Consider the following 15,503-nt stretch of genomic DNA (forward strand, 5'->3'; position numbering starts at 1 on the left):
CTGCCCCACCCAACACCTCCACTGTGGGACCCTGGACAGAGAGGGAGAGCATTGGGGAACCAGGCCTGGACTGGGAGGAGGTTGGCTCAGGCTGCCCCACCCAACACCTCCACTGTGGGACCCTGGCCAGAGAGGGAGAGCATTGGGGAACCAGGCCTGGGAGGAGGTTGGCTCAGGCTGCCCCACCCAACACCTCCGCTGTGGGACCCTGGCCAGAGAGGGAGAGCATTGGGGAACCAGGCCTGGACTGGGAGGAGGTTGGCTCAGGCTGCCCCACCCAACACCTCCGCTGTGGGACCCTGGCCAGAGAGGGAGAGCATTGGGGAACCAGGCCTGGACTGGGAGGAGGTTGGCTCAGGCTGCCCCGCCCAACACCTCCGCTGTGGGACCCTGGCCAGAGAGGGAGAGCATTGGGGAACCAGGCCTGGGAGGAGGTTGGCTCAGGCTGCCCCGCCCAACACCTCCGCTGTGGGACCCTGGCCAGAGATGGAGAGCATTGGGGAAACAGGCCTGGACTGGGAGGAGGTTGGCTCAGGCTGCCCCACCCAACACCTCCGCTGTGGGACCCTGGCCAGAGAGGGAGAGCATTGGGGAACCAGGCCTGGACTGGGAGGAGGTTGCAGGCTGCCCCACCCAACACCTCCGCTGTGGGACCCTGGCCAGAGAGGGAGAGCATTGGGGAACCAGGCCTGGACTGGGAGGAGGTTGGCTCAGGCTGCCCCACCCAACACCTCCGCTGTGGGACCCTGGCCAGAGAGGGAGAGCTTTGGGGAACCAGGGACTGGGAGGAGGTTGGCTCAGGCTGCCCCACCCAACACCTCCGCTGTGGGACCCTGGCCAGAGAGGGAGAGCTTTGGGGAAACAGGGACTGGGAGGAGAGGAACTTCCTCTGTTACTAGTGAATTGGTAATTCAATGTAATTCTCTTTTTAGAATAACATAGGACACTACGTTATGTTTGTCAATTATTTTAAAAAGGCAACATGAATTTGTTTGAAAGCCAAAGATGTTGTTGCATAAATAATGATTAATGGAGAAGACAGCACAGCAGGCACCCGGGTTGTGAAGGAGTGGATGAGATATTTATTCATATACTAGCAGTGATGGAACTTAAAGGGTTACTTTGAGATTTTGGCAATGAGGCCCTTTATAAACTTGTGGATAAATCAAAATCAAATGTATTTATATAGCCCTTCGTACAGCTGTACAGAATCCCAGCCTGAAACCCCAAACAGCAAGCAATGCAGGTGTTGAAGCACGTTGGCTAGGAAAAACTCCCTAGAAAGGCCAAAACCTAGAGAGGAACCAGGCTATGTGGGGTGGCCAGTCCTCTTCTGGCTGTGCCGGGTGGAGATTATAACAGGACATGGCCAAGATGTTCAAATGTTCATAAATGACCAGCATGGTCAAATAATAGGTCTGGGACAGGTAGCACGTCCGGTGAACAGGTCAGGGTTCCATAGCCGCAGGCAGAACAGTTGAAACTGGAGCAGCAGCATATTTATACCATATTTATCTTTCTGTGTCCAGTATGAAGGAAAGTTAGAGGTAGTTTCGTGCCCCAAAGCTAACTAGCTTTAGAGCAATGACTGCTAGCAGATACCAGTAGACTTCCAGTCATTGCGATAATGCTAAAATCCTGAAGTATCCCTTTAAGGATTCTGTGCGCCTCAAAAGCTGTTGTGTTGCAACAATAATAAAACTGAGGAATAAGCAGATTATGTCCTTTTTTGTCAATCTTTCTTGCCTAGTTTACTAAGCTATTATGAGCCTACTGGAAAGGAATGTGCAAATGGACAAATCAGAAAATCCACTACAGACAGAACTTTGACAGCAGGGGAGATCGCATGCAAACCATAATGCAAACCCGCAGCTCTGCAGTGCACCGACTGCGCAGGGTGTAAAGATTACTCCCTCTTGTTCAACCAAGATCCCAGACACCATTTTATTTTGTTGAATGTCACACACATAATATATTCCTCTATTTTATGGTGTTCTGACTTATTAAACGGTGGGATATCAATAAAATAAGTATTGTAAACATATTATCCGTAATGTCCAGTGAATCTAGTGCACGAAATCAGGCAGTTTAGTCTTAAGATGTATAAATTCCATAAATGTAACTGCAAAAGGGACTCAGAGTGGCGCAGTGATCTAAGGCACTGCATGGCAGTGCTAGCTGTGCCACTGGAGATCCTGGTTGGAGTCCAGACTCTGTTGCAGCTGGCAGCAACCAGGAGACCCATGGGGCAGTGCACAATTGGCCCAGTGTCGTCCAGGTTAGGGGAGGGTTTGGCCCACAAGGATGTACTTGTCCCATTGCACACTAGCAACTCCTGTGGTGGGCTGGGTGCAGTGTACACTGACATGGTCACCAGGTGTGTGGTGTTTCCTCTGACACATTGGTTAAGCTGGCACTGTGTCAAGAAGCAGTGTGGCTTGGCTGGGTTGTGTTTCGGGAGACGCTTGACCTTCACCTCTCCCGAGTCTGTACGGGAGTTGCACCTATGGGACAAGAATGTAACTACCAATTGGAAGTCTAGCAGTCATTGCTCTAAAGCTCATTAGCATTGGTTCAAAAAAGGGGTAAAAAAAACAATAATTTCAACTGCTAAGCTAGTGCCTTAGCACTTGTTGGGAATTTTGAAAAACTGCAAACAGGAAATCATAAGATTGATTGACCTTCCGGTGAAGTGGAAGCAACTTTTGTTTTTTACAACAAAAGAGATCCAACTTCCACATCCAACGGGGCAAAATAAAGTACCCTACTTCTCTCTATTTTTTTATTTAAAAAATATATAGATATATTTAACGAGGCAAGTCAGTTAAGAACAAATTCTTATTTCCAATGAAGGCCTAGGAATGGTGGGTTAACTGCCTTGTTCAGGGGCAGAAGGACAGATTTGTACCTTGTCGGTTACTGGCCCAACGCTCTAACCACTAGGCTACCTGCAGCTCTACTTCTTGTATATTTTCCCCCCCAGTCGTTATGGCATTAAAGCTATTTAAGGAGGGAACCGATGCCTTCGCAACCTTAATGGAGGGTGTTTTATGTATGAGCGGGGACATGAGTGTATTACTGGCTGTGCAGCTTAAAGCGATACGTTTAGAATGTTGGCAATGAGGCTCTTTATCTACTTCCCCGGAGTCAGATTAACTCATGGATACCATTTGTTTGTCTGTGTCCAGTATGAAGGAAGTTAGAGGTAGACGTAGCATATGTGATAGCATGGGCAGTACCATTAAGGCTATCTCCATTTGAAAGTAGTCAATTGTCTTCTCCTTCAATGGCTGATTGCTCCAACTCATAGGAAGCCCCACCCAGTTCAATATTTCAATGGCTCCAGCAATATCCATGCTAAAACGGCTTAGTCCTCTACCAGTATCTTAAGAAAACAAGCACAACTAGATTTTTACAAAGTGGCCGAAATGGCACGTCCACCTATGTTAGTACTGTAAAGACCCTGGGTTTATAAGCGCGGATATCGACTCTGCCGGTCGAGCATGCTTTTGCGGCACAGTAAATAGCGCGCTGGATTTCTGGCTAGAAGGTCAACGGTTCGAGATCTGCTCCCTGCTGTTTCAGTACAGTAAATTCATAACAACCTAACCATTACGAAACTTCTAATCGATCAAATAGGCCTCGCGTAGCAACCGTTGTTGTTCAAAAAAATCGGGTTGATTCTAGCAGTGGCGTGTTCTACATTGTTGATAAAGTTTTGCCATTTTGAACAAATACGCCCCCTTGAGTTCTTCCGGGAATCAGGAGTCAGCTGACTAGGGCTCGTCACTAGTTATCACAGTCATAAACCCCGCCTGTTTCTAAAATATATATTCTTAAAATGCGATTATATACCAAACCGTAACCACACTTCTAACCATACGCTTTTTTCTAACACTAAATTAAGCCCCCAAAACACATTTTTTTTAAAATAACATTTTACGACATGGCCAATTTTGACTTTGTGGCTGTGGTAACTAGCGGAAAACAAGAAAACAACTGAACAAGACAACAGTGCAACGTTATGGTAAGTTGTATAATTTCCTTTTTTAAACGTATTCACTTGCTATCTCTTCATTGCAATAACTGTTATTCGCCGTTATAGGTACGGTTATAACGTCTTTGTCGTTCCCTCGCTAATCATCCATAAGCTGACAGAGCCTGTTCGAGTAAACAACTACAGTGAAAGCTAGCTAGCCTAGTTTAGCTAATAAACTAGCTTGACAGATGGGGTTGGCTAGTTTACTGCACTTCCTGATGAAACATTACTTAGGAAGCTACCTGGCTTGCTAACTTAAAGTTTTGCGAACGTACTAGCTAGTAGCAAGTCCAATGTCACATATTATATTTACAATTTCGTCAAAGAAATTGTCTGTGGTTTCGTTCGGGGAAGCCTTGCTAAATGCACAGTTCATGTTTACATCTTGCTTGGCTGCATTACTCCAGCTGAACTTCCAAAGATAATCATACGTAACGTTACACTGGAAATTGACCCCCAGGTACACAAATCACAATACAGTACTTTGCTTGGCCATTCAGAGAACAACCGCTTACTAACAAAAACGTCAAAAACCTATTGGACATGGTTCTACACTGAACAAAAATATAAACGCAACATGCAACTTTTTATTTATTTTTCTGAGTTACAGTTCTTACAGTTCGTGTCTGTAGGCAGCCCGGTACCAGCCTGACTAGATGTGTCTGTAGGCAGCCCGGTACCAGCCTGACTAGACGTGTCTGTAGGTAGCCCGGGACCAGCCTGACTAGACGTGTCTGTAGGCAGCCCGGTACCAGCCTGACTAGACGTGTCTGTAGGCAGCCCGGTATCAGCCTGACTAGATGTGTCTGTAGGCAGCCCGGTACCAGCCTGACTAGACATGTCTATAGGCAGCCCGGTACCAGCCTGACTAGACGTGTCTGTAGGCAGCCCGGTACCAGCCTCACTAGACGTGTCTGTAGGCAGCCCGGTACCAGCCTGACTAGACGTGTCTGTAGGCAGCCCGGTACCAGCCTCACTAGACGTGTCTGTAGGCAGCCCGGTATCAGCCTGACTAGATGTGTCTGTAGGCAGCCCGGTACCAGCCTGACTAGACATGTCTGTAGGCAGCCCGGTACCAGCCTCACTAGACGTGTCTGTAGGCAGCCCGGTACCAGCCTCACTAGACGTGTCTGTAGGCAGCCCGGTACCAGCCTCACTAGATGTGTCTGTAGGCAGCCCGGTACCAGCCTCACTAGATGTGTCTGTAGGCAGCCCGGTACCAGCCTGACTAGACGTGTCTGTAGGCAGCCCGGTACCAGCCTGACTAGAAGTGTCTGTAGGCAGCCCGGTACCAGTTTAAACATGAATGGAAGTACTTTAGTGCAAAAAAATGTAAATATATAAATAAGTGGTTAAATATTTGTTTTTAAAAAGCCTTTAAAGTCCTCATCTTTGTTATTTCTCTCAGATACAGGACAGCCACTTCAGAACACAGGTCCATTTGATTCATCCCTCACCGACTTTATCACAATTGCGACTGACAGTATTTTTCAGTTCCAACCCATTTCTGGCGGCCCTCCTCCTTAATTTCCAAAAACCACAAGTGATGCATGTTAACGTTCAGACCCAACGTCTGGGCTCTTAAAGTCCCCTGGAAGAAGATGCTTCATCAATCGGTGCTGAAGGTTGTTGGCCTCTATGAATGGGGCAGGCAAGGGGTTAATAATAATGATACTAAAAGCTATTTGATTACATTGTTTTGTCTTTCCAGAGTGGAGAGGACTGGAATATGTGAACATTGTACAGTGCTGGTGATATATAACCCACCATTGAAGATGCCTGCGGTGTCCCGCGGGGCGAAGGACTTGTACCTCTCTACGAACCTGGGGGACCTCAACAAGAAAGCTGAAGTCAAGCCTGACAAAATCAACACCAGGAGGTAAGCTGTTGTTCTGGCATGGATGTCATTTAAATGGTCCTGGTAACAGGCCTGTTGTTCTGGTATGGATGTTATTTAAATGGTCCTGGTAACAGGCCTGTTGTTCTGGTATGGATGTTATTTAAATGGTCCTGGTAACAGGCCTGTTGTTCTGGTATGGATGTTATTTAAATGGTCCTGGTATGGATGTTATTTAAATGGTCCTGGTAACAGGCCTGTTGTTCTGGTATGGATGTTATTTAAATGGTCCTGGTAACAGGCCTGTTGTTCTGGTATGGATGTTATTTAAATGGTCCTGGTAACAGGCCTGTTGTTCTGGTATGGATGTCATTTAAATGGTCCTGGTAACAGGCCTGTTGTTCTGGCATGGACGTCATTTAAATGGTCCTGGTAACAGGCCTGTTGTTCTGGTATGGATGTTATTTAAATGGTCCTGGTAACAGGCCTGTTGTTCTGGTATGGATGTTATTTAAATGGTCCTGGTAACAGGCCTGTTGTTCTGGTATGGATGTTATTTACAGACACTGGCTGGACACAACAGGCCTGTTACCAAAACCATACAGACACTGGTCTTGGTAACAGGCCTGTGTTCAATTCTCCAGCTATGTTCTATTGTGTGTTCCAGCTATGTCCCGTCGTGTGTTCCAGCTATGTCCCGTCGTGTGTTCCATCTATGTCCCGTTGTGTGTTCCATCTATGTCCCGTTGTGTGTTCCATCTATGTCCCGTTGTGTGTTCCAGCTATGTCCCGTTGTGTGTTCCAGCTATGTCCCGTTGTGTGTTCCAGCTATGTCCCGTTGTGTGTTCCAGCTATGTCCCGTTGTGTGTTCCAGCTATGTCCCGTTGTGTGTTCCAGCTATGTCCCGTTGTGTGTTCCAGCTATGTCCCGTTGTGTGTTCCAGCTATGTCCCGTTGTGTGTTCCAGCTATGTCCCGTTGTGTGTTCCAGCTATGTCCCGTTGTGTGTTCCAGCTATGTCCAGAGTGTATGGTAAATGTTCTGTTGTGTGTTCCAGCTATGTTCTGTTGTGTGTTCCAGCTATGTCCAGAGTGTATGGTAAATGTTCTGTTGTGTGTTCCAGCTATGTCCAGAGTGTATGGTAAATGTTCTGTTGTGTGTTCCAGCTATGTCCAGAGTGTATGGTAAATGTTCTGTTGTGTGTTCCAGCTATGTCCAGAGTGTATGGTAAATGTTCTGTTGTGTGTTCCAGCTATGTTCTGTTGTGTGTTCCAGCTATGTCCAGAGTGTATGGTAAATGTTCTGTTGTGAGTTCCAGCTATGTCCCGTTGTGTGTTCCAGCTATGTCCAGAGTGTATGGTAAATGTTCTGTTGTGTGTTCCAGCTATGTTCTGTTGTGTGTTCCAGCTATGTCCAGAGTGTATGGTAAATGTTCTGTTGTGTGTTCCAGCTATGTCCAGAGTGTATGGTAAATGTTCTGTTGTGTGTTCCAGCTATGTCCAGAGTGTATGGTAAATGTTCTGTTGTGTGTTCCAGCTATGTTCTGTTGTGTGTTCCAGCTATGTCCAGAGTGTATGGTAAATGTTCTGTTGTGAGTTCCAGCTATGTCCAGAGTGTATGGTAAATGTTCTGTTGTGTGTTCCAGCTATGTCCAGAGTGTATGGTAAATGTTCTGTTGTGTGTTCCAGCTATGTCCAGAGTGTATGGTAAATGTTCTGTTGTGTGTTCCAGCTATGTCCAGAGTGTATGGTAAATGTTCTGTTGTGTGTTCCAGCTATGTCCAGAGTGTATGGTAAATGTTCTGTTGTGTGTTCCAGCTATGTCCAGAGTGTATGGTAAATGTTCTGTTGTGTGTTCCAGCTATGTCCAGAGTGTATGGTAAATGTTCTGTTGTGTGTTCCAGCTATGTCCAGAGTGTATGGTAAATGTTCTGTTGTGTGTTCCAGCTATGTCCAGAGTGTATGGTAAATGTTCTGTTGTGTGTTCCAGCTATGTCCAGAGTGTATGGTAAATGTTCTGTTGTGTGTTCCAGCTATGTCCAGAGTGTATGGTACATGTTCTGTTGTGTGTTCCAGCTATGTCCAGAGTGTATGGTAAATGTTCTGTTGTGTGTTCCAGCTATGTCCAGAGTGTATGGTAAATGTTCTGTTGTGTGTTCCAGCTATGTTCTGTTGTGTGTTCCAGCTATGTCCAGAGTGTATGGTACATGTTCTGTTGTGTGTTCCAGCTATGTTCTGTTGTGTGTTCCAGCTATGTTCTGTTGTGTGTTCCAGCTATGTCCAGAGTGTATGGTAAATGTTCTGTTGTGTGTTCCAGCTATGTCCAGAGTGTATGGTAAATGTTCTGTTGTGTGTTCCAGCTATGTCCAGAGTGTATGGTAAATGTTCTGTTGTGTGTTCCAGCTATGTCCAGAGTGTATGGTAAATGTTCTGTTGTGTGTTCCAGCTATGTCCAGAGTGTATGGTAAATGTTCTGTTGTGTGTTCCAGCTATGTCCAGAGTGTATGGTAAATGTTCTGTTGTGTGTTCCAGCTATGTCCAGAGTGTATGGTAAATGTTCTGTTGTGTGTTCCAGCTATGTCCAGAGTGTATGGTAAATGTTCTGTTGTGTGTTCCAGCTATGTCCAGAGTGTATGGTAAATGTTCTGTTGTGTGTTCCAGCTATGTCCAGAGTGTATGGTAAATGTTCTGTTGTGTGTTCCAGCTATGTCCAGAGTGTATGGTAAATGTTCTGTTGTGTGTTCCAGCTATGTCCAGAGTGTATGGTAAATGTTCTGTTGTGTGTTCCAGCTATGTCCAGAGTGTATGGTACATGTTCTGTTGTGTGTTCCAGCTATGTCCAGAGTGTATGGTACATGTTCTGTTGTGTGTTCCAGCTATGTCCAGAGTGTATGGTAAATGTTCTGTTGTGTGTTCCAGCTATGTTCTGTTGTGTGTTCCAGCTATGTCCAGAGTGTATGGTACATGTTCTGTTGTGTGTTCCAGCTATGTTCTGTTGTGTGTTCCAGCTATGTTCTGTTGTGTGTTCCAGCTATGTCCAGAGTGTATGGTAAATGTTCTGTTGTGTGTTCCAGCTATGTCCAGAGTGTATGGTAAATGTTCTGTTGTGTGTTCCAGCTATGTCCAGAGTGTATGGTAAATGTTCTGTTGTGTGTTCCAGCTATGTCCAGAGTGTATGGTACATGTTCTGTTGTGTGTTCCAGCTATGTCCAGAGTGTATGGTAAATGTCGAGTTCTGTTGTGTGTTCCAGCTATGTCCAGAGTGTATGGTAAATGTTCTGTTGTGTGTTCCAGCTATGTTCTGTTGTGTGTTCCAGCTATGTCCAGAGTGTATGGTACATGTTCTGTTGTGTGTTCCAGCTATGTTCTGTTGTGTGTTCCAGCTATGTCCAGAGTGTATGGTAAATGTTCTGTTGTGTGTTCCAGCTATGTTCTGTTGTGTGTTCCAGCTATGTCCAGAGTGTATGGTAAATGTTCTGTTGTGTGTTCCAGCTATGTTCTGTTGTGTGTTCCAGCTATGTCCAGAGTGTATGGTAGATGTTCTGTTGTGTGTTCCAGCTATGTCCCGTTGTGTGTTCCAGCTATGTCCCGTTGTGTGTTCCAGCTATGTCCTGTTGTGTGTTCCAGCTATGTCCCGTTGTGTGTTCCAGCTATGTCCCGTTGTGTGTTCCAGCTATGTCCAGAGTGTATGGTAAATGTTCTGTTGTGTGTTCCAGCTATGTTCTGTTGTGTGTTCCAGCTATGTCCAGAGTGTATGGTAAATGTTCTGTTGTGTGTTCCAGCTATGTCCAGAGTGTATGGTAAATGTTCTGTTGTGTGTTCCAGCTATGTCCAGAGTGTATGGTAAATGTTCTGTTGTGAGTTCCAGCTATGTTCTATTGTGAGTTCCAGCTATGTCCAGAGTGTATGGTAAATGTTCTGTTGTGTGTTCCAGCTATGTCCAGAGTGTATGGTAAATGTTCTGTTGTGTGTTCCAGCTATGTCCAGAGTGTATGGTACATGTTCTGTTGTGTGTTCCAGCTATGTCCAGAGTGTATGGCAAATGTTCTGTTGTGTGTTCCAGCTATGTCCAGAGTGCCTGTAAGATCTTCAAGGCTGCGGAGGAGTGTCGTCTGGATGGTGACGAGGAGAAGGCCTATGTTCTCTACATGAAATACCTGACGGTTTATGATCTAATCAAGAAGAGGCCCGACTTCAAGCAGCAACAGGTACCAACCGTGGTCCGTTCGTTCCCACCGTGCCACCGACGGAAGCCCTGTCGAAAACAAGTGCTTCTTTATATGGACAGGTTATAAACCTTCCCTGTTCTTCCGTTTGGTCCCGAGTGAATACCACCCATGTTTTACTACTCAGACCACAGAGGGAGTTCAAGGGTAGCCTCGTGGTTAGAGCGTTGGACTAGTAACCGGAAGGTTGCAAGTTCAAACCCCCGAGCTGACAAGGTACAAAATCTGTCGTTCTGCCCCTGAACAGGCAGTTAACCCCACTGTTCCTCGGCCGTCATTGAAAATAAGAATTTGTTCTTAACTGACTTGCCTGGTTAAATAAAGGTAAAATATATATATGTTTTTAAAAGCCATACGATATGTGTTAAAGGAGACTGGGAGCTCCCATCTCCCCATGTATTCAGTGGTTTTACAGACTGTAGGAATGTAATGGGGGGGCGCAGCATGTAGAGGGGAGAACAGGGGGGGGTTAGTAGTGGCTGAAGAGGGATTCAACCCCATGCCAACACGGGCTGAGTGCTTGTAGACTGCAGAACTAGTGATGAGCCACACTCTCACACGGGACTGTCATGATACTGACCATATTGAAGGTTCGAACCGTACGAGGAAGAGGCTTCCTACCGTGATTTCACGCTCTATCGATTTTCCCGATTTGGTTATAGAATATTACTGTCTTAGTTGATGTGGATGCTGCTGGTTTCACGTTGACCATCAATACTAAAGGTACTTGATTTTCGCTGACATTGTGAAAAGTCATTCCGTTTGGCAACGACACAGTGTATTGATTTTGGCCAGCTGTTTTTGTCCCCCCGTTATTGAGACCGCTGTCATCTGAAGCACCTTTCCTCTCTGTTGTCCAAGGGGTTTTTCCTGTCTGTGCTGGGGCCCACCAGCTTTAAAAAGGCCATAGAAGAAGCCGAGAAACTCTCTGAAAGCCTTAAACTCAGGTTGGTGTGTCGTCGTCGTCATTTATTCACAGACATTACGTTCACTTTGTACCGGATGTTACTAAATCAACTGCTATTCAGTTGGCATAGGTTTTAGCTGAACTTCTATAACCCTGAATGGTTTGAAGGAGACCATGGACTTGGGCCAAAGACGGAGATACGTTGATTTGAAGCTATAGAATCTCAGCCTAATGCTTCTACAGGTTGATGTTTCTGTTTTCCTGTGTGTGTGTGGTGTGTGTGGTGTGTGTGGTGTGTGTGGTGTGTGTGGTGTGTGTGGTGTGTGTGGTGTGTGTGGTGTGTGTGTGTGTGTGTGTGTGTGTGTTTAGGTACGAGGAGGTCGAGGTTCGCAAAAAGCTTGAGGAGAAAGAGAGACAAGAGGAGAAGAAAAGGAGGGAGGATAAGACGGAGAAAGATGGCGGGAGGGCATCTCCAAAAGCAGGACGAGAGATCAAGAAGGTAGGTCCCTGAATGATGACGAGGACTCCTCCGCTCTGACGAAGGCTGTGAGGTCGATATGTAAGCTCAGATAATCAAGTGGTACTGGAAAAGGACATCTCTGTGAGGTCGATATGTAAGCTCAGATAATCAAGTGGTACTGGAAAAGGACATGTCTGTGAGGTCGATATGTAAGCTCAGATAATCAAGTGGTACTGGAAAAGGACATGTCTGTGAGGTCGATATGTAAGCTCAGATAATCAAGTGGTACTGGAAAAGGACATGTCTGTGAGGTCGATATGTAAGCTCAGATAATCAAGTGGTACTGGAAAAGGACATGTCTGTGAGGTCGATATGTAAGCTCAGATAATCAAGTGGTACTGGAAAAGGACATGTCTGTGAGGTCGATATGTAAGCTCAGATAATCAAGTGGTACTGGAAAAGGACATGTCCGGGTTTGTCTTTTCTGTTGGGTCGAGATATAATGATTCCCCACGAACATGAAACGAGTATGTTCACACGTCTTGAGTGTATTTCCTGTGCAGATGACAGTGGATCAATTTATTCATTTAAAAACAATGTTTGGATCCAAAGGTTAATGTGTATTACACTGTAATAAATAGATTGTAATCCGCTTGAATGAACTCCAGTAATGTGTTCAGTTGTTAAATATAAATACATCTGATGTAAACACCTGAAGGAACGAATCAGAGTTTAGGGAAAGTCTGGTGAAGCATGTTTCTGTTCTGTGTGTTACTGAGGTGAATGTTTACATCCTCCCTGTTTACATCCTCCCTGTTTACATCCTCCCTGTTTACATCCTCCCTGTTTACATCCTCCCTGTTTACATCCTCCCTGTTTACGTCCTCCCTGTTTACATCCTCCCTGTTTACATCCTCCCTGTTTACATCCTCCCTGTTTACGTCCTCCCTGTTTACGTCCTCCCTGTTTACGTCCTCCCTGTTTACGTCCTCCCTGTTTACGTCCTCCCTGTTTACGTCCTCCCTGTTTACATCCTCCCTGTTTACATCCTCCCTGTTTACATCCTCCTGTTTACATCCTCCCTGTTTACGTCCTCCCTGTTTACATCCTCCCTGTTTACGTCCTCCCTGTTTACATCCTCCCTGTTTACATCCTCCTGTTTACATCCTCCCTGTTTATGTCCTCCCTGTTTACATCCTCCCTGTTTACATCCTCCTGTTTACATCCTCCCTGTTTACATCCTCCCTGTTTACGTCCTCCCTGTTTACGTCCTCCCTGTTTACGTCCTCCCTGTTTACGTCCTCCCTGTTTACATCCTCCTGTTTACATCCTCCCTGTTTACATCCTCCCTGTTTACATCCTCCCTGTTTACATCCTCCCTGTTTACATCCTCCTGTTTACATCCTCCTGTTTACATCCTCCCTGTTTACATCCTCCTGTTCACATCCTCCCTGTTTACATCCTCCCTGTTTACATCCTCCCTGTTTACAACCTCCCTGTTTACATCCTCCCTGTTTACATCCTCCCTGTTTACATCCTCCTGTTTACATCCTCCTGTTTACATCCTCCCTGTTTACATCCTCCCTGTTTACATCCTCCCTGTTTACAACCTCCCTGTTTACATCCTCCCTGTTTACGTCCTCCCTGTTTACGTCCTCCCTGTTTACGTCCTCCCTGTTTACGTCCTCCCTGTTTACGTCCTCCTGTTTACGTCCTCCCTGTTTACGTCCTCCCTGTTTACGTCCTCCCTGTTTACGTCCTCCCTGTTTACATCCTCCTGTTTACATCCTCCCTGTTTACATCCTCCCTGTTTACATCCTCCCTGTTTACATCCTCCTGTTTTCATCCTCCCTGTTTACATCCTCCCTGTTTACATCCTCCTGTTTACATCCTCCTGTTTACATCCTCCTGTTTACATCCTCCCTGTTTACATCCTCCCTGTTTACATCCTCCCTGTTTACATCCTCCTGTTTACATCCTCCTGTTTACATCCTCCCTGTTTACATCCTCCTGTTCACATCCTCCCTGTTCACATCCTCCCTGTTCACAACCTCCCTGTTTACATCCTCCCTGTTTACATCCTCCCTGTTTACGTCCTCCCTGTTTACATCCTCCCTGTTTACGTCCTCCTGTTTACGTCCTCCCTGTTTACGTCCTCCCTGTTTACGTCCTCCTGTTTACGTCCTCCCTGTTTACGTCCTCCCTGTTTACGTCCTCCTGTTTACGTCCTCCCTGTTTACGTCCTCCCTGTTTACGTCCTCCCTGTTTACATCCTCCCTGTTTACATCCACCTGTTTACATCCTCCCTGTTTACATCCTCCCTGTTTACATCCTCCCTGTTTACATCCTGTTCGGCACCTCCCCTGTCGGCACCTCCCTGTCGGCACCTCCCCTGTCGGCACCTCCCCTGTCGGCACCTCCCCTGTCGGCACCTCCCCTGTCGGCACCTCCCCTGTCGGCACCACCCCTGTCGGCACCACCCCTGTTCGGCACCACCCCTGTTCGGCACCACCCCTGTTCGGCACCACCCCTGTTCGGCACCACCCCTGTTCGGCACCACCCCTGTTCGGCACCACCCCTGTACGGCACCATCCCTGTGTACAGTTGTCGACACCACCCCTGTCGACACCACCCCTGTGTACACCAGTTGTCGACACCACCCCTGTCGACACCACCCCTGTCAGCACCAGTTGTTGTGGTTGAGAGTTGGTCCTTTAAGATGCTGTGGTCTCAGTTGTAATGTTCTGTGGTCTCAGTTGTAATGTTCTGTGTTCTAGGTAAAAGAGCAGAAGGAGCTGAAAAATGTAACTTCAAAAGGTAAGGATGGTGACCAGCAAACTGTCTCAAATGCTTTTTAAAAAGTTTCAGAATTTGAGGTAATACGAAGTTATGACATGAATATAAGTTGTTTTACACAACAGGTTGATGTTTATTGATTTATCCATCTTTTATTATCCCCTCTGTACCTACCTCCCTCCCTCCCTCCGTACCTCCGTACCTCCCTCCCTCCGTACCTCCGTACCTCCCTCCCTCCGTACCTACCTACCTCCCTCCCTCCCTCTGTACCTCCCTCCCTCCCTCTGTACCTCCCTCCCTCCCTCCGTACCTCCCTCCCTCTCTCCGTACCTCCCTCCCTCTCTCCGTACCTCCCTCTCTCTGTACCTCCCTCTCTCCTTACCTCCCTCTCTCCCTCCGTACCTCCCTCCCTCTCTCTCTCTGTACCTCCCTCCCTCTGTACCTCCCTCCCTCCGTACCTCCCTCCCTCTCTCCGTACCTCCCTCTCTCTGTACCTCCCTCTCTCCTTACCTCCCTCTCTCCCTCCGTACCTCCCTCCCTCTCTCCCTCCGTACCTCCCTCCCTCTCTCTCTCTGTACCTCCCTCCCTCTGTACCTCCCTCCCTCTGTACCTCCCTCCCTCTGTACCTCCCTCCCTCTCTCCGTACCTCCCTCCCTCTCTCCGTACCTCCCTCTCTCCGTACCTCCCTCCCTCTCTCTGTACTTCCCTCTCTCCGTACCTCCCTCCCTCTCGCCGTACCTCCCTCTCTCCCTACCTCCCTCCCTCTCTCCGTACCTCCCTCTCTCCGTACCTCCCTCCCTCTCTCCGTACCTCCCTCCCTCTCTCCATACCTCCCTCTCTCCCTACCTCCCTCCCTCTCTCCGTCCCTCCCTCTCTCCGTCCCTCCCTCTCTCCGTCCCTCCCTCTCTCTCTCTGTACTTCCCTCTCTCTGTACTTCCCTCTCTCCGTACCTCCCTCCCTCTCTCCGTACCTCCCTCCCTCTCTCCATACCTCCCTCCCTAGCTGCGGTGTCAGCAGGAGGGATCACAGCAGAGGGGTTGTTCAAGATGATGAGGGACCAGGCCATTACGGTGATTGTGATGGACGCCCGCTGCCTCCGAGACTTCCAGGACTCACAGATCCAGGTCCCCACCCAGACTGTCATCAGTGTCCCAGAGGAGGCTATCAACCCTGGGTACGGAGGGAGCGATGGGCGGAGGGTTTTATGGTTGATCCAGGTCTCCACTCTGACCATGCCCAAA

The 15,503-nt window shown here is 47.4% G+C and overlaps 1 protein-coding gene across 1 annotated transcript in view; it reads left to right on the forward strand.

Moving 5' to 3' along the window:
* The first annotated feature begins 3,770 nt into the window (after positions 1 to 3,770).
* The window catches only part of usp8 (ubiquitin specific peptidase 8), a 42,869-nt gene continuing 31,136 nt past the window's right edge, over positions 3,771 to 15,503 (forward strand). The window contains exons 1-7 of the mRNA XM_064987326.1: positions 3,771 to 4,027; positions 5,751 to 5,918; positions 9,937 to 10,081; positions 10,961 to 11,046; positions 11,376 to 11,505; positions 14,244 to 14,283; positions 15,265 to 15,436. Coding sequence (XP_064843398.1) covers positions 5,815 to 5,918; positions 9,937 to 10,081; positions 10,961 to 11,046; positions 11,376 to 11,505; positions 14,244 to 14,283; positions 15,265 to 15,436 — 677 coding nt within the window. The 5' untranslated portion in view covers positions 3,771 to 4,027; positions 5,751 to 5,814. The remainder of the gene's footprint in view (positions 4,028 to 5,750; positions 5,919 to 9,936; positions 10,082 to 10,960; positions 11,047 to 11,375; positions 11,506 to 14,243; positions 14,284 to 15,264; positions 15,437 to 15,503) is intronic.

This window comes from Oncorhynchus masou, chromosome 2, assembly GCF_036934945.1.
Source record: "Oncorhynchus masou masou isolate Uvic2021 chromosome 2, UVic_Omas_1.1, whole genome shotgun sequence".
Taxonomy (NCBI): Eukaryota; Metazoa; Chordata; class Actinopteri; order Salmoniformes; family Salmonidae; genus Oncorhynchus; species Oncorhynchus masou.